General features: G+C 46.6%; 1 protein-coding gene across 2 annotated transcripts in view; it reads left to right on the forward strand.

Annotated features, from left to right (window-relative positions):
• The window catches only part of LOC149984314 (collagen alpha-1(XIV) chain-like), a 239,470-nt gene that overhangs the window by 155,911 nt on the left and 64,687 nt on the right, over positions 1 to 18,872 (forward strand). For both annotated transcript variants that reach the window (XM_090219964.1, XM_090219955.1), the window contains exons 32-33: positions 1,738 to 1,880; positions 2,171 to 2,280. In XM_090219964.1, coding sequence (XP_090076090.1) covers positions 1,738 to 1,880; positions 2,171 to 2,280 — 253 coding nt within the window. The remainder of the gene's footprint in view (positions 1 to 1,737; positions 1,881 to 2,170; positions 2,281 to 18,872) is intronic.

Raw genomic sequence — 18,872 nt, forward strand, 5'->3', positions numbered from 1 at the left:
TATCAGGTATCAGATATCAGGACTTCCCATTACTCTGTATCAGGTATCAGGACTTCCCATTACTCTGTATCAGGTATCAGGTATCAGGACTTCCCATTACTCTGTATCAGGTATCAGGTATCAGGACTTCCCATTACTCTGTATCAGGTATCAGGACTTCCCATTACTCTGTATCAGGTATCAGATATCAGGACTTCCCATTACCCTGCATCAGATATCAGGTATCAGGACTTCCCATTACTCTGTATCAGGTATCAGATATCAGGATTTCCCATTACTCTGTATCAGGTATCAGATATCAGGACTTCCCATTACCATGTATCAGGTATCAGGACTTCCCATTACTCTGCATCAGGTATCAGAACTTCCCATTACTCTGTATCAGGTATCAGATATCAGGACTTCCCATTACCCTGTATCAGGTATCAGGACTTCCCATTACTCTGTATCAGGTATCAGGACTTCCCATTACCCTGTATCAGGTATCAGGACTTCCCATTACTCTGTATCAGGTATCAGATATCAGGACTTCCCATTACCCTGTATCAGGTATCAGGTATCAGGACTTCCCATTACTCTGTATCAGGTATCAGGTATCAGGACTTCCCATTACCCTGTATCAGGTATCAGGACTTCCCATTACTCTGCATCAGGTATCAGAACTTCCCATTACCCTGTATCAGGTATCAGGACTTCCTGATTGGAAAGGGTTAAGGTTAGGGTTAGACTGGAGAGGGTTAGGATTATACTGGAAAGGTTTAGGGTTAGACTGGAGAGGGTTAGGGTTAGGGTTACACTGGAAAGGGTTAGGGTTAAACTGGAGAGGGTTAGGGTTAGGGTTACACTGGTTAGGGTTAGGGTTACACTGGAAAGGGTTAGGGTTAAACTGGAGAAGGTTAGGGTTAGACTGGAGAGGGTTAGGGTTAGACTGGAAAGGGTTAGGGTTAGACTGGAGAGGGTTAGGGTTAGGGTTACACTGGAAAGGGTTAGGGTTAAGGTTACACTGAAGAGGGTTAGGGTTACACTGGAGAGGGTTAGGGTTAGACTAGAGAGGGTTAGGATTACACTGGAAAGGTTTAGGGTTAGACTGGAGAGGGTTAGGGTTAGACTGGAGAGGGTTAGGGTTAGACTGGAAAGGGTTAGGATTAGACTGGAGAGGGTTAGGGTTAGACTGGAAAGGGTTAGGGTTAGGGTTACACTGGAAAGGGTTAGGGTTAAGGTTACACTGGAGAGGGTTAGGGTTAGACTGGAGAGGGTTAGGGTTAGACTGGAGAGGGTTAGGGTTAGACTGGAAAGGGTTAGGGTTAGACTGGAGAGGGTTAGGGTTAGGGTTACACTGGAAAGGGTTAGGGTTAAGGTTACACTGGAGAGGGTTAGGGTTACACTGGAGAGGGTTAGGGTTAGACTAGAGAGGGTTAGGATTACACTGGAAAGGTTTAGGGTTAGACTGGAGAAGGTTAGGATTACACTGGAAAGGTTTGGGGTTAGACTAGAGAGGGTTAGGATTAGACTGGAAAGTTTTAGGGTTAGACTAGAGAGGCTTAGGGTTAAACTGGAAAGGGTTAGGTTTAAGGTTACACTGAAACGACTGTTTGAATTACAGTTTCCCATTACAGTGTAGGCATAGGATTTGCCAACCGCCATCTTGAACCATTCACATTATCTGGCTGCCAGTTAAGTAACTCTGTCTGTCTGTCTGTCTGTCTGTCTGTCTGTCTGTCTGTCTGTCTGTCTCAGGTACCTCCACCCAGAAGGTTTGCCCTCTGACTACACCATCACCATCCTGTTCCGCCTGCTACCAGACACCCCCCAGGAGCCCTTTGCATTATGGGAGATCCTCAACAAAGACAATGAACCCCTGGTGGGGGTCATCCTGGACAGTACGTACAGTCTGTTCTTCATCACTTCCTGAACCCTGGCCCTGTGGTTTGAGTGAGGGTTAAGGTTAACCTGCATATCACATACTCTGCAATTGAGGTCTGTGGTTTACAGAAGTGTGTGGGCTGCAGGGGCTAGTTTCCAGCTATTGTGTGAGAGAGAGAGATAGACTGAACACACAGAACAGAAGACCAAGGCAGAGGACTCTGGGATGTGGGCTTGTGGGTTTGTGTAGAATGTACTGTCCCTAATTCTCTGTCTGTCTGACTGTCTCTGTTTCGGTCTCTGTCAGATGGTGGGAAGACTCTGACGTTCTTCAACCACGACTACAAGGGAGACTTCCAGACAGTCACTTTTGACGAGCCTGACATCAAGAAGATGTTCTATGGCAGTTTCCACAAGGTCAGCAGCCTAGTTCTTCCCCTAGATCATCCATGGCCTCTGGTCTAAAGTAGTGCACTGTATAGGGAATAGGGTGCCATTTGGGATGTACCCTAAAACCCAGGCCCTCCATCTGTCTAATAAAGATGTTGCATGCCGACTTCTCAAATAGAGAATTTAGTAGAAGTCATGTCAGAGAATGATCCCAGAGAATGAATGGAGGTACAACCCAACCCCCTCCTCCATCACAGTAGTCAAAGAGAGAGCACACGCACACACACACACACACACACACACACACACACACACACACACACACACACACACACACACACACACACACAGACACACAGACATACAGACACACACACACACACAGACACACACACAGACACACACACAGACACACACACACACACACACACACACACAGACACACAGACACACAGACACACACACAGACACACACACACACACACACACACACACACACACACACACACACACACACACACACACACACACACACACACACACACACACACCCTCTTTGTTGCAGCAGTCAAAGAGAGTGTGAGGAGCCTTCCATCAGACTCTCTTCTCATAGGCATTATGTGCCTGGCTGTTCTGAGTCTCAATGTAACCCTGACCCTGACCCTGACCCTGACCCTGATCCTGCAGTGTATATCTGGTTATAGTGTTAATGTAATTTATTTTAATTTGGTATTTTATTTAACCTTTATGTAAACAGGGAGTCACATTGAGATTAAAAATACATTTGACAAGCGAGCCCTGTAGACATTACAATAAAAACAGAATAGTAAAGCATACACGCGTATAAAACAACAGAATTCACCACACAATAACAAAATAAACCTATTTAATAAAATACATCACATTCAAGGTCCTCAGTTAATAATGGAAACTGTCTGAGTGGCACCAGCACATCTAACTGGGGCAGCAGGGTAGCCTAGTGGTTAGAGCGTTGGACTAGTAACCGAAAGGTTGCAAGTTCAAATCCCCCGAGCTGACAAGGTACAAATCTGTCGTTCTGCAACCTGGACAAGGCAGTTAACCCACTGTTCCCTGGTAGGCCTTCATTGAAAATAAGAATTTGTTCTTAACTGACTTGCCTAGTTAAATAAAGGTCAAATTAAAAATAAAAAACTGTGTTAAACTCTGCAGATTGTTCCACAAATGAGTGGCAAAAAAACTAAATGCAGATTTTCCCAAATCTATGGAGACTGAAGGGATCTCTAGTGTTATCCGTTCCTGACAACAGGTTTGGTAACTTAATGAATGAAGGGAGTTTCTGTCAGACTGCTTTGTAAATAAATCAAAGAGAATGCAGACAGAGAGATCAACCCCACAGACTACAATGACGAGTCCTAAAATGGTCCCCTGTGATAAAACGTATTGCTGAATGGTAGACGGCGTCCACGGGTTTTAAAACAGAGGTTGTGCCTCTTGCACCAGAATCCAATACCGGGAGAATTTTTCTCCTATTTTCATGATTAATTGATTTATTTTGTTATATAAAAAAAAACTATCTTGGATCTTAGCTTCTTAGTCAGATTTTCTAAATACGTTTCGGAGTACAACTTGTCATCAATCCAGACACCCAGGTACTTTATACTGAGAAACAAGCTCAATTTGGGCTCCATTTATAGAGCACATATGCAGGTCCTCAGGGTCAACATTTGGTGACCTAGAGAACAGCAGGGGCTTGGTCTTACTTGAATTGAACTCATTTAAGATCTGTAAAGGGATTTCTGAATTGAATCAAAGTCATGCTGAAGTTCACGAATGGCCTTCTGCACTGAGGTGGCACAGGAATACAAAACTGTGTCATCTACATAGAGACGAATGGTACAAGTATCAACAGTGTTTCCTGTGTCGTTAATACAGGTGAACAATAATGGACCTAAAATAGAACCCTGAAGAACAACTTTTTGAATCTCACGAAATTCACATTTAACCCCATCTGTTAAGACTGCCTGAGTTCTGTTGCTAAGATAATTCAGATTTAACCCCATCTGTTAAGACGGCCTGAGTTCTGTTGCTAAAATAATTCAGATTTAACCCCATCTGTTAAGACGGCCTGAGTTCTGTTGCTAAGATAATTCAGATTTAACCCCATCTGTTAAGACGGCCTGAGTTCTGTTGCTAAGATAATTCAGATTTAACCCCATCTGTTAAGACGGCCTGAGTTCTGTTGCTAAGATAATTCCGATTTAACCCCGTCTGTTAAGACTGCCTGAGTTCTGTTGCTAAGATAATTCAGATTTAACCCCATCTGTTAAGACTGCCTGAGTTCTGTCACTAAGATAATTCAGATTTAACCCCATCTGTTAAGAGTTCTGTTGCTAAGATAATTCAGATTTAACCCCATCTGTTAAGACTGCCTGAGTTCTGTTGCTAAGATAATTCAGATTTAACCCCATCTGTTAAGACTGCCTGAGTTCTGTTGCTAAAATAATTCAGATTTAACCCCATCTGTTAAGACTGCCTGAGTTCTGCCGCTAAGATAATTCAGATTTAACCCCATCTGTTAAGACTGCCTGAGTTCTGCCGCTAAGATAATTCAGATTTAACCCCATCTGTTAAGAGTTCTGTTGCTAAGATAATTTAGATTTAACCCATCTGTTAAGATGGCCTGAGTTATGTTGCTAAGATAATTCAGATTTAACCCCATCTGTTAAGATGGCCTGAGTTCTGTTGCTAAGATAATTCAGATTTAACCCCATCTGTTAAGAGTTCTGTTGCTAAGATAATTCAGATTTAACCCCATCTGTTAAGAGTTCTGTTGCTAAGATAATTCAGATTTAACCCCATCTGTTAAGAGTTCTGTTGCTAAGATAATTCAGATTTAACCCCATCTGTTAAGAGTTCTGTTGCTAAGATAATTCTGAAACCATTAACAGGCTGTATATATCCCAGGCCTAGTCTTGATAACTTCTTCAGTAAAACAGAATGATCAACAGTGTCGAACACCTTTGACAGGTCAGTGAAGTACATACAGTTGAAGTCGGAAGTTTACATACACCTTCGCCAAATACATTTAAACTCAGTTTTTCACAATTCCTGACATTTAATCCTAGTAAAAATTCCCTGTTTTAGGTCAGTTAGGATCACCACTTTATTTTAAGAATGTGAAATGTCAGAATAATAGTAGGGAGAATGATTTACTTCTGCTTTTATTTCTTTCATCACATTCCTAGTGAGTCAGATGTTTACATACACTCAATTAGTATTTGGAAGCATTGCCTTTAAATTGTTTAACTTGGGTCAAACGTTTCAGGTAGCCTTCAACAAGCTTCTACAATTGTTTTTCTGAGGTCTTGGCTGATTTCTTTTGATTTTCCCATGATGTCAAGCAAAGAGGCACTGAGTTTAAAGGTAGGCCTTGAAATACATCCACAGGTACACCTCCAATTGACTCAAATGATGTCAATTAGCCCATCAGAAGCTTCTAAAGCCATGTCATCATTTTCCGGAATTTTCCAAGCTGTTTAAAGGCACAGTCAATTTAGTGTATGTAAACTTCTGACCCACTGGAATTGTGATACACTGAATTATAAGTGAAGTAATCTGTCTGTAAACAATTGTTGAAAAATGACTTGTGTCATGCACAAAGTAGATGTCCTAACCGACTTGACAAAACTATAGTTTGTTAACAAGACATTTGTGGAGTGGTTGAAAAACGAGTTTTAATAATGACTCCAACCTAAGTGTATGTAAAATTCTGACCTCAACTGTGTCTGGTTATAGTGTTAATGTGGTCAGAGGCTGTCTGCCTCCCCGCAGTACATATCTGGTGTTCAGAGGCTGTCTGCCTCCCCGCAGTACATATCTGGTGTTCAGAGGCTGTCTGCCTCCCCGCAGTACATATCTGGTGTTCAGAGGCTGTCTGCCTCCCCGCAGTACATATCTGGTGTTCAGAGGCTGTCTGCCTCCCCGCAGTACATATCTGGTGTTCAGAGGCTGTCTGCCTCCCCGCAGTACATATCTGGTGTTCAGAGGCTGTCTGCCTCCCCGCAGTACATATCTGGTGTTCAGAGGCTGTCTGCCTCCCTGCAGTACATATCTGGTTATAGTGTTAATGTGTTCAGAGGCTGTCTGCCTCCCCGCAGTACATATCTGGTGTTCAGAGGCTGTCTGCCTCCCTGCAGTACATATCTGGTTATAGTGTTAATGTGTTCAGAGGCTGTCTGCCTCCCTGCAGTACATATCTGGTTATAGTGTTAATGTGTTCAGAGGCTGTCTGCCTCCCCGCAGTACATATCTGGACATACCAAGGTGAACAACACTTTGTCCTCCCCTCACACACACACACACACACACACACACACACACACACACACACACACACACACACACACACACACACACACACACACACACACACACACACACACACACACACACACACACACACACACACACACACACACACACACACACAAATGGACATACACTTACAGACGTATGCACACAGAAACACGAGCGAGAACACAGACACACAGGCGCATGCGTAAACACACACACACGGTCACAGTCTCCCCTCAGACTGGAGGACAGGTGTACTGTGCAGCGACAGACGTGTCCTGCTGGATTGTCCTCACTTCACCTCAGGTGTCTTCATATGGTCCTCCTTACGCCACCGTCTCACACAGAGCATCCCCTGTCCTTGTGGAGGAAAAGAGGACGTGTGTCTCTGAATGGTGCTACTTCCTGTCAGCTTAGATACAGTAACAGACTGAACTGTGATATCTCTCTGAGGGTGATGTTATATCCAGACTACAGTAATGTGACAGACTGAGGGTGATGTTATGTGACAGACTGAACTGTGATATCTATCTGAGGGTGATGTTATATCCAGACTACAGTAATGTGAACTGTGATATATATCTGAGGGTGATGTTATATCTAGACTACAGTAATGTGACAGACTGAGGGTGATGTTATGTGACAGACTGAACTGTGATATCTATCTGAGGGTGATGTTATATCCAGACTACAGTAATGTGACAGACTGAGGGTGATGTTATGTGACAGACTGAACTGTGATATCTATCTGAGGGTGATGTTATATCCAGACTACAGTAATGTGACAGACTGAGGGTGATGTTATGTGACAGACTGAACTGTGATATCTATCTGAGGGTGATGTTATATCCAGACTACAGTAATGTGAACTGTGATATCTACCTGAGGGTGATGTTATATCCAGACTACAGTAATGTGACAGACTGAACTGTGATATCTATCTGAGGGTGATGTTATATCCAGACTACAGTAATGTGAACTGTGATATCTACCTGAGGGTGATGTTATATCCAGACTACAGTAATGTGACAGACTGAACTGTGATATCTACCTGAGGGTGATGTTATATCCAGACTACAGTAATGTGACAGACTGAACTGTGATATCTACCTGAGGGTGATGTTATATCCAGACTACAGTAATGTGACAGACTGAGGGTGATGTTATGTGACAGACTGAACTGTGATATCTACCTGAGGGTGATGTTATATCCAGACTACAGTAATGTGACAGACTGAACTGTGATATCTACCTGAGGGTGATGTTATATCCAGACTACAGTAATGTGACAGACTGAGGGTGATGTTATGTGACAGACTGAACTGTGATATCTACCTGAGGGTGATGTTATATCCAGACTACAGTAATGTGACAGACTGAGGGTGATGTTATGTGACAGACTGAACTGTGATATCTATCTGAGGGTGATGTTATATCCAGACTACAGTAATGTGAACTGTGATATCTACCTGAGGGTGATGTTATATCCAGACTACAGTAATGTGACAGACTGAACTGTGATATCTATCTGATGGTGATGTTATATCCAGACTACAGTAATGTGAACTGTGATATCTACCTGAGGGTGATGTTATATCCAGACTACAGTAATGTGACAGACTGAACTGTGATATCTACCTGAGGGTGATGTTATATCCAGACTACAGTAATGTGACAGACTGAACTGTGATATCTACCTGAGGGTGATGTTATATCCAGACTACAGTAATGTGACAGACTGAGGGTGATGTTATGTGACAGACTGAACTGTGATATCTACCTGAGGGTGATGTTATATCCAGACTACAGTAATGTGACAGACTGAACTGTGATATCTACCTGAGGGTGATGTTATATCCAGACTACAGTAATGTGACAGACTGAGGGTGATGTTATGTGACAGACTGAACTGTGATATCTATCTGAGGGTGATGTTATATCCAGACTACAGTAATGTGACAGACTGAACTGTGATATCTACCTGAGGGTGATGTTATATCCAGACTACAGTAATGTGACAGACTGAACTGTGATATCTACCTGAGGGTGATGTTATATCCAGACTACAGTAATGTGACAGACTGAACTGTGATATCTACCTGAGGGTGATGTTATATCCAGACTACAGTAATGTGACAGACTGAGGGTGATGTTATGTAACAGACTGAACTGTGATATCTATCTGAGGGTGATGTTATATCCAGACTACAGTAATGTGAACTGTGATATCTATCTGAGGGTGATGTTATATCTAGACTGCAGTAATGTGACAGACTGAACTGTGATATCTATCTGAGGGTGATGTTATGTAACAGACTGAACTGTGATATCTCTCTGAGGGTGATGTTATGTAACAGACTGAACTGTGATATCTATCTGAGGGTGATGTTATATCCAGACTACAGTAATGTGAACTGTGATATCTATCTGAGGGTGATGTTATATCTAGACTGCAGTAATGTGACAGACTGAACTGTGATATCTATCTGAGGGTGATGTCATATCCAGACTACAGTAATGTGACAGACTGAGGGTGATGTTATGTAACAGACTGAACTGTGATATCTATACGAGGGTGATGTTATATCCAGACTATAGTAATGTGAAAGACTGAACTGTGATATCTATCCTCCCATGCAGGGCTCAGCGATATGCAGGGCTCAGCGGTATGCAGGGCTCAGCGGTATGCAGGGCTCAGCGGTATGCAGGGCTCAGCGGTATGCAAGGCTCAGCGGTATGCAGGGCTCAGCGATATGCAGGGCTCAGCGGTATGCAGGGCTCAGCGGTATGCAGGGCTCAGCGGTATGCAAGGCTCAGCGGTATGCAGGGCTCAGCGGTATGCAGGGCTCAGCGGTATGCAGGGCTCAGCGGTATACAGTATTCGTATAGGGGATGACGTGATGTCCTGAGTGTCTGTGACATTGTGATTTTATTTCTGTATTGTGTGGGTTACTAGCTTCTCGTTTCTAGTTTATTAGCATAAGAATGCTTTGTTCAGTCTCCCAGTGTTTCAGAGGCAGAGGCATTGGTCCCTGTAATGTTTGATTTGGTAACTGGTATTAGGGACCACATTTCTCAGTCTGCTGCTGTGGCTGGTAAGTCAAGGCAGCCAGGGTCTTAGTGTTTATCTGCCTGCCTTCCCTCCATCTGAAACTCATTTACACAATCTAAATCCACTGGAACAGAGAATTGCCACTCTGAATATTGCTGACCCCAGAAATACTGTCCTGGGTAGTTATTACAGTTTTTAAACAAAGCCCTCTCTCTGTTTCTCTCTCTCTCTGTTTCTCTCACTCTGTTTCTCTCTCTCTCGCTTCTCTCTCTCTCTCTCTCTCTGTCTCTGTCTCTCTTTCTCTGTCTCGATTCAATTAAATTCAAAGAGCTTTATTTTCATGGGAACATTGTCAAAGCAAGTGAAATAGATAATAAACTAAAGTTAAATGAACAATAAAACATGTGACAGTAAACATTACACATTACACACAAAAGTGACTCTCTCTGTGTGTGTGTGTCTGTCTCTGTCTCTCTGTGTCTCTCTCTGTGTCTATCTATCTCGCTCTCTCTGTCTCTCTCTCTCTGTCTTTCTCTCTGTCTCTCGCTCTCTCTATGTGTCTCTCTCTCTCTGTCTCTGTCTCTCTATGTCTCTGTCTCTCTATGTCTCTGTCTCTCTATGTCTCTGTCTCTCTATGTCTCTTTCTCTCTGTCTCACTCTGTCTCTGTCTCTCAATGTCTCTGTCTCTCTCTGTCTCTGTCTCTCTCTCTCTCTCTCTCTGTCTTTCTCTCTGTCTCTCTCTGTCTCTGTCTCTCTATGTCTCTCTCTGTCTCTGTCTCTCTATGTATCTTTCTCTCTGTCTCTCTCCTTCTCTGTCTCTCTCTGTCTCTCTATGTCTCTGTCTCTCTCTGTCTCTGTCTCTCTATGTCTCTGTCTCTGTCTCTGTCTCTGTCTCTCTGTCTTTCTCTCTGTCTCTCTCTGTGTCTGTCTCTCTATGTCTCTGTCTCTCTCTGTCTCCCTCTCTCTGATAACGTGTGTCTGAGGAAATAAGGTTATTAGGGATTTCTGCAGATTGTATAACTCAGCCCTTACTTAAAGGGGTAATCAGTAATTCAGTTCTCAGCCAACTTTATTGGCGGCTCTGACACTTTTGCTATAAATCTTAGGGATGGGACTGGAAAAATGTACAATAAGTAACCCCCCCTCAAATACTGAGATGTAAGATATGAATGCAAGGACTTTTCAAATGACCTTTGAACAGCAGTAACTATTGCAGATTGCACCTTTAAGTAGTGTAGTGTGGGGGTGGGGGTGGGGGGTCCAATTGGTATCATGGTAACAGCTAAAGTATTCCATATCCTCTTTAAATGGCTAATGGGGGGGGGGGGGGGGTGTAAGGAAATGTGCTGATTCAGAACTCTCTCCTTCATGCATTTCTCTTCTAGAACATTTGGTGTCAAGGTGGCAATGTTTAGAATACATTGAGATGGAGTCTGCTGATACAACAGCTTTTAATATCAGCATACATTACAGTAAAACATGGCTAGTTTACATCTCACATAGTTGAGGTATTATCCAATAAAACTAGCTGAAGCAGAATCATTTCAGCGATGGAAGTTGAAATAAAACTGTGTAGACTACGCCACCGTTGATTAATGGATGGGATTCTCACATTGGACTCTCTGTATTTAGTCTCTAAGACAAGAAGTCTACTGAAGCGTATTTTTTTCTACCATTCTGAAGTGATACCGTACTGAAGAAGTCTACTGAAGCGTATTGTTTTCTACCACTCTGAAGTGATACCGTACTGAAGAACTCTACTGAAGCGTATTGTTTTCTACCACTCTGAAGTGATACCGTACTGAAGACGTCTAATGAATCATATTGTTTTCTACCACTCTGAAGTGATACCGTACTGAAGAAGTCTAATGAATCATATTGTTTTCTACCACTCTGAAGTGATACCGTACTGAAGAAGTCTAATGAATCATATTGTTTTCTACCACTCTGAAGTGATACCGTACTGAAGAAGTCTAATGAATCATATTGTTTTCTACCACTCTGAAGTGATACCGTCCTGAAGAAGTCTACTGAATCATATTGTTTTCTACCACTCTGAAGTGATACCGTACTGAAGAAGTCTAATGAATCATATTGTTTTCTACCACTCTGAAGTGATACCGTACTGAAGAAGTCTAATGAATCATATTGTTTTCTACCACTCTGAAGTGATACCGTACTGTACTCCATCGGTTTCCTGTTTTATTTCCTCTGTGAGTCATTGTCAGTCCCATAAAGTGGAGAAGGCTGTTTTGTAAGAGGATGTCGAAATGCACTCTGCCTATCTGCTGTAATAGAAAACCCCATCAGTCCACACACGGTTAGAAACCCAGAGATGAAAAACAGGGATATCTCAAATGGAAAAAGCAAGCAAACAAATGAAGCGCTGCATATTGCAGCAGCGAGGAGCGAGGAGGAACGGAGGGGATGTCAGTGACACTTGCCGTTCGCATTAAAAACACAGCTAGCGCGCTGGATGAAATAGGCTAATACATCATGTTGGCACTCGAATTATAACACAATTGATCAGAGGACCCATCTGACCCGCGGGACTGAGTGTGTGTGTGTGTGTGTGTCTCTCCTCTCCTCTCCTCTCCTCTCCTCTCTACTTCTTATTCTCCTCTCTTCACCGTCCCCTCCGTCCCTGTCCTGAATATCATCATCAAGGCCATGGGGTTCATCCCTTAAACTACCCTCCCTATTCATAGTCACTCTCAGACAGACAGACGGACACATCCACAGCAGAGATACTGTCCCCATGACGCTGGTCAGACTGTGAATAAACACTGTTTGATTAATGGGCTTTGTCCCAAATGAGCACCCTTGTTCCCTATGTAGAGCCTCATTGGCTCTGGTCAAAAGCAGTGCACTACATAGGGAATATGGTACTGTTTCAGATGCATCCCAGGCCGTGTGGATACAGTGGTCGTTGGAAGACTGTTGAACTTTTTGTTGTTCGCACAAAACATTTTTTTTTTGGTCAGGCAATTGGTGGTTTGAAAAATGGTTCTTTGTCTTGTAATTGTCTTTAGCTGAGAAGGAGGTTGATATGCTGTCTGTGTGTTGGGTTAAGTGTGTCTCTAAACCCACCACAGTAGTCCTGGGGTAGTGTCCCAAATGGCAGCCTATTCCCTATTACAGTGTAATGGGCTCTGGTCAGAAGTAGTGCACTGTGTTGGGCATAGGGTGCCATTTGGAACTGAACCCTGGATCTAACCATATAACACAGGCAGGCAGGCAGCTCGGCGTTGACAGTCTCTGACATGTATAAACACAACCAGACCTAGTGAACTGGAGAAAATAGTTTCACTCCGAGAACCCATTAAAACGAGCGTATAGAGTATTACACACGTCACAGACCGGCCAAATGGACTCTGTTTCTGACGCACAAATACCAACTCTGTCTAACTTCAGATTAGCCTCGCCTTGTTACTGTGGGAGCTGAGATGTACTGTTTCCATGGAAAGGTTTCGCTTGCATCTCAAATTGCACCCTATTCCCTATGTAGTGCACTACTTTTGACCAGGGCTCATTTGGGTAGTGGTCAAAAGTAGGGCATTATTTAGGGAATAGGGTACTGTTTGGGGCGTGGTCGTTATGATTGCAATTCTCACACCTGACAGACTTACGGTTGTAACTCAGCTTTGTAGCCCTGAACAGCAGAGGAGCCTGTCCTGGGAAACCTGTGATTTATTGTGAATTGCTACAATACATTGTGACAAGGAGAAAGTTGATAGTTGCACATGGCAGGTAAATCTTCATGTACGAGATACATTACCGGTCCAAAGTTTTAGAACACCTACTCATTCAAGGGTTTTTATCACGTTCGTCGTATGGAGGAGACCAAGGCACAGCGTGAATTGAATACACAGTATATTTTAATGAAGACGGACACTAAACAAAACGAACGTGACGCTATACTACAAACAGTGCAGACGCAGGCAACTAGACGTAGACAATAACCCACCAAATACCCAAAGAAAGATGGCTGCCTAAATATGGTTCCCAATCAGAGACAACGATAAACACCTGCCTCTAATTGAGAACCAATCTAGGCAACCATAGACATATATAAACACCTAGATGATAAACAACCCCATAAACCTACAAGACCCCTAGACAATACAAAAACACCCATGTCACACCCTGACCTAACCAAAACAATAAAGAAAGCTAAGAATACTCAGGTCAGGGCGTGACAGTTTTTCTTTATTTTTACTATTTTCTACATTGTAGAATAATAGTGAAAACATCAACACTATGACAGAACACATATGGAATCATGTAGTAACCAAAAAAGTGTTAAACAAATCAAAATATATTTTATATTTGAGATTCTTCAAAGTAGCCACCCTTTGCCTTGATGACGGCTTTGCACACTCTTGGCATTCTCTCAACCAGCTTGTTTAATTAACACTTTTTTGGGGTTACACTTTTTTTTGGTTCCTACATGATTCAATATGTGTTATTTCATAGTTTTGATGTCTTCACCCTTGAATGAGTAGGTGTTCTAAAACGTTTGACTCGTAGTGTATTTCTTGAGAAACAATTTCTTGAACAATGGTTTAAGGTGACTCAACCCAGAGATTTCACTCAAAAATGGACATTACACCTTTACTGTTTATTACGGGCAATAGTTCTCATTGGTTGGCCCCGCTCGCAGCCAATTGATAGGGTTGTGACTAGATGGAGCACAGCTACGGACAGATTTACCATTGAACTACCGCCAGAGTTTGGACCTGGACTTGGAAGCCAGAGAATGAGTCAGAGTTGCATTTCACTGTTACATTTACAACAGATAACTGTAGACTTTGAGTTAATACAACGGACTACTGTTTATTTTAATGAAAGTGCTGAGGACTTGATACGCCTGCTATATTGTCCAATGACTGACTGTTAGGAGACAGCATTTACTCTCTGGATGATAGATATACCACATTCGGCAAAGCACCACATCCAAGGATCCGTTATAGGACCCTGATACAGTATGCTTGCTTGATTTATGAAGCATGTACGTAGGTTTTGTATGAAAGATACTTTATTTAAAGTGTGACTGATAATACTGTGGTTTGTGTCAGTCTGTTTAAAACAGGGTGTTCCATCTCCTCTCCCCACAGACTGATAATACTGTGGTTTGTGTCAGTCTGTTTAAAACAGGGTGTTCCATCTCCTCTCCCCACAGACTGATAATACTGTGGTTTGTGTCAGTCTGTTTAAAACAGGGTGTTCCATCTCCTCTCCGCGCAGACTGATAATACTGTGGTTTGTGTCAGTATGTTTAAAACAGGGTGTTCCATCTTGTCACGTTCTGACCTCTATTTCCTTTGTTTTTGTATTTATTTAGTATGGTCAGGGCGTGAGTTGGGTGGGCAGTCTATGTTTGTTTTTCTATGTTTTGGTCTAGTTCTATGTTCGGCCTGATATGGTTCTCAATCAGAGGCAGGTGTTCGTCATTGTCTCTGATTGGGAACCATATTTAGGTAGCCTGGGTTTCACTGTGTGTTGGTGGGTGATTGTTCCTGTCACTGTGTTTGTTGTCACAGGATAGGACTGTTTTGCGTTGTCACATTTCTTGTTTTTGTTAGTTTGTTCATGTGTAGTGATTTATTAAAACATGAATAACCACCACGCTGCGCTTTGGTCCGCTTCTCTTCCTCCTACAGACGAACGCCCTTACAGAATCACCCACCTACCAAGGACCAAGCGGCGTGGTAAACAGAGGCAGCAGCAACAGCAGCAGCAGGAGAAGCGACTGGTGCAGCAGGAGCAACAGCAGCAGCAGCAAAGGCAGCAGCAGCAGGAGCAGCAGCAGCTACAGTGGGAGAGGCTGCACCACCTGGAGAAATGGACATGGGAGGAAGAACTGGACGGGAAAGGACCCTGGGCAGAGCCAGGAGAATATTGCCGCCCCAAGGCCGAGCTGGAGGCAGCAAAAGCAGAGAGGCGGCATTATGAGGAACTAGCACGGCAGAGCGGATGGAAGCCCGAGAGTCACCCCCAAAAATTTCTTGGGGGGGGGCACAGGGGGAGTGTGGCAGAGTCAGGAGTCAGACCTGAGCCAACTCCCCCCGTTTATCGTGAGGAGCCAAGGAGGAGCTCAGAACCAGAGCTGGTGTTGGAGGTGAGCGAAGCAGAGACTGTGAAGGAGTTAATGGGGAGATTGGAGGAGAGTGATATGAGGGACTTGCTGGTTTGGTGCATGAGGCACGACATTCGCCCGACGGAGCGTGTCAGGGATTTAATGGCACCGGGGTCAGCTCTCCATACTCATCCTGAGGTGCGTGCGAGGGGTCTGGTGAAGACTGTGCCAGCCTCACGCACCAGGCCTCCTGTGCATCTCCCTAGCCTTGCACGTCCTGTGCCATCTCAGCACTACAGTGCTCATAGCAGTGCTAACTGTGGCGGGCGTGGTGCTGGTCAGGCACCGTGTTATGCAGTTGTGCGCACGGTGTCCCCAGTACGCGTGCTTAGCCCGGTGCGCTACATCCCAGCTCCCCACATCTGCCGGGCTAGGGTGAGGATCCAGCCAGGGCGGTTGGTGCCAGCCCTGCTCTCAAGATCTCCAGTACGCCTTCACGGTCCGGTCTATCCGTCACCACCTCCACGCACCAGCCCTCCGGTGGCAGCCCCCCGTACCAGGCTGTCTCTCCGGCCCATCCGTCCAGAGCCTTCCTCCTCTCCAGCGCTGCCGGAGTCTCCCGCCTCTCCGGCGCTACCAGAGCCTTCCTCCTCTCCAGCGCTGCCGGAGCCTCCCACCTGTCCGGCGCCTCTGCCGGAGCCTCTCGCCTGTCCGGCGCCGCTGCCGGAGCCTCCCGCCTGTCCGGCGCCTCTGCCGGAGCCTCCCGCCTGTCCGGCGCCTCTGCCGGAGCCTCCCGCCTGTCCGGCGCCTCTGCCGGAGCCTCCCGCCTGCCCGGCGCCTCTGCCGGAGCCTCCCGCCTGCCCGGCGCCTCTGCCGGAGCCTCCCGCCTGTCCGGCGCCTCTGCCGGAGCCTCCCGCCTGTCCGGCGCCTCTGCCGGAGCCTCCCGCCTGTCCGGCGCCTCTGCCGGAGCCTCCCGCCTGTCCGGCGCCTCTGCCGGAGCCTCCCGCCTGTCCGGCGCCTCTGCCGGAGCCTCCCGCCTGTCCGGCGCCTCTGCCGGAGCCTCCCGCCTGTCCGGCGCCTCTGCCGGAGCCTCCCGCCTGTCCGGCGCCGCTGCCGGAGTCTCCCGCCTCTCCGGCGCTACCAGGGCCTTCCGTTTCTCCAGCGTTGCCGGAGCTTCCCGTCTGCCCAGCGCCAGCTGAGCTTCCCGTCTGCCCAGCGCCAGCTGAGCTTCCCGTCTGCCCAGCGCCAGCTGAGCTTCCCGTCTGCCCAGCGCCAGCTGAGCTTCCCGTCTGCCCAGCGCCAGCTGAGCTTCCCGTCTGCCCAGCGCCAGCTGAGCTTCCCGTCTGCCCAGCGCCAGCTGAGCTTCCCGTCTGCCCAGCGCCAGCTGAGCTTCCCGTCTGCCCAGCGCCAGCTGAGCTTCCCGTCTGCCCAGCACCAGCTGAGCCTCCCGTCTGCCCAGCGCCGCCAACGCCGCCCGTCTGCCCAGCGCCGCCAGTGCCGCCCGTCTGCCCAGCGCCGCCAGTGCCGCCCGTCTGCCCAGCGCCGCCAGTGCCGCCCGTCTGCCAGGGGCCGCCAGTGCCGCCCGTCTGCCAGGGGCCGCCAGTGCCGCCCGTCAGCCAGGGGCCGCCAGTGCCGCCCGTCAGCCAGGGGCCGCCAGTGCCGCCCGTCAGCCAGGGGCCGCCAGTGCCGCCAGTCAGCCAGGGGCCGCCAGTGCCGCCAGTCAGCCAGGGGCCGCCAGTGCCGCCAGTCAGCCAGGGGCCGCCAGTGCCGCCAGTCAGCCAGGGGCCGCCAGTGCCGCCAGTCAGCCAGGGGCCGCCAGTGCCGCCAGTCAGCCAGGGGCCGCCAGTAAGCCAGGGGCCGCCAGTGCCGCCAGTAAGCCAGGGGCCGCCAGTGCCGTCAGTCAGCCAGGGGCCGCCCGAGCAGCTGCCCCTCTGTCCCAAGCTGCTGCCGCCCCTCTGTCCCGAGCAGCTGCCCCTCTGTCCCGAGCAGCTGTCCCTCTGTCCAGAGCAGCCATCGCCCCTCTGTCCCGAGCTGCTATCGCCCCTCTGTCCCGAGCTGCTATCGCCCCTCTGTCCCGAGCTGCTATCGCCCCTTTGTCCCGAGCAGTTGTCCCTCTGTCCCGAGCAGCTGCTTCACCTCTGTCCCGAGCTGCCCCTCTGTCCCGAGCAGCCCCTCTGTCCAGTGGGGTCATTGAGAGGGGTGGTCATGGTGAGTAAGCCAGGGAGGCGGACAATAAGGCGGACTAAGACAATGGTGAAGTGGGGTCCGCGTCCCGCGCCAGAGCCGCCACCGCGGACAGACGCCCACCCAGACCCTCCCCTATAGGTCAAGGTTTTGCGGCCGGAGTCCGCACCTTTGGGGGGGGGTACTGTCACGTTCTGACCTCTATTTCCTTTGTTTTTGTATTTATTTAGTATGGTCAGGGCGTGAGTTGGGTGGGCAGTCTATGTTTGTTTTTCTATGTTTTGGTCTAGTTCTATGTTCGGCCTGATATGGTTCTCAATCAGAGGCAGGTGTTCGTCATTGTCTCTGATTGGGAACCATATTTAGGTAGCCTGGGTTTCACTGTGTGTTGGTGGGTGATTGTTCCTGTCACTGTGTTTGTTGTCACAGGATAGGACTGTTTTGCGTTGTCACATTTCTTGTTTTTGTTAGTTTGTTCATGTGTAGTGATTTATTAAAACATGAATAACCACCACGCTGCGCTTTGGTCCGCTTCTCTTCCTCCTACAGACGAACGCCCTTACACATCTCCTCTCCCCACAGACTGATAATACTGTGGTTTGTGTCAGTATGTTTAAAACACAGTGTTCCATCTCCTCTCCCCACAGACTGATAATACTGTGGTTTGTGTCAGTATGTTTAATACAGTGTTCCATCTCCTCTCCCCACAGACTGATAATACTGTGGTTTGTGTCAGTCTGTTTAAAACAGGGTGTTCCATCTCCTCTCCGCGCAGACTGATAATACTGTGGTTTGTGTCAGTCTGTTTAAAACAGGGTGTTCCATCTCCTCTCCCCACAGACTGATAATACTGTGGTTTGTGTCAGTATGTTTAAAACAGGGTGTTCCATCTCCTCTCCCCACAGACTGATAATACTGTGGTTTGTGTCAGTCTGTTTAAAACAGGGTGTTCCATCTCCTCTCCCCACA

Source organism: Oncorhynchus mykiss, chromosome 3, assembly GCF_057628025.1.
Source record: "Oncorhynchus mykiss isolate SJ-2025 chromosome 3, ASM5762802v1, whole genome shotgun sequence".
Taxonomy (NCBI): Eukaryota; Metazoa; Chordata; class Actinopteri; order Salmoniformes; family Salmonidae; genus Oncorhynchus; species Oncorhynchus mykiss.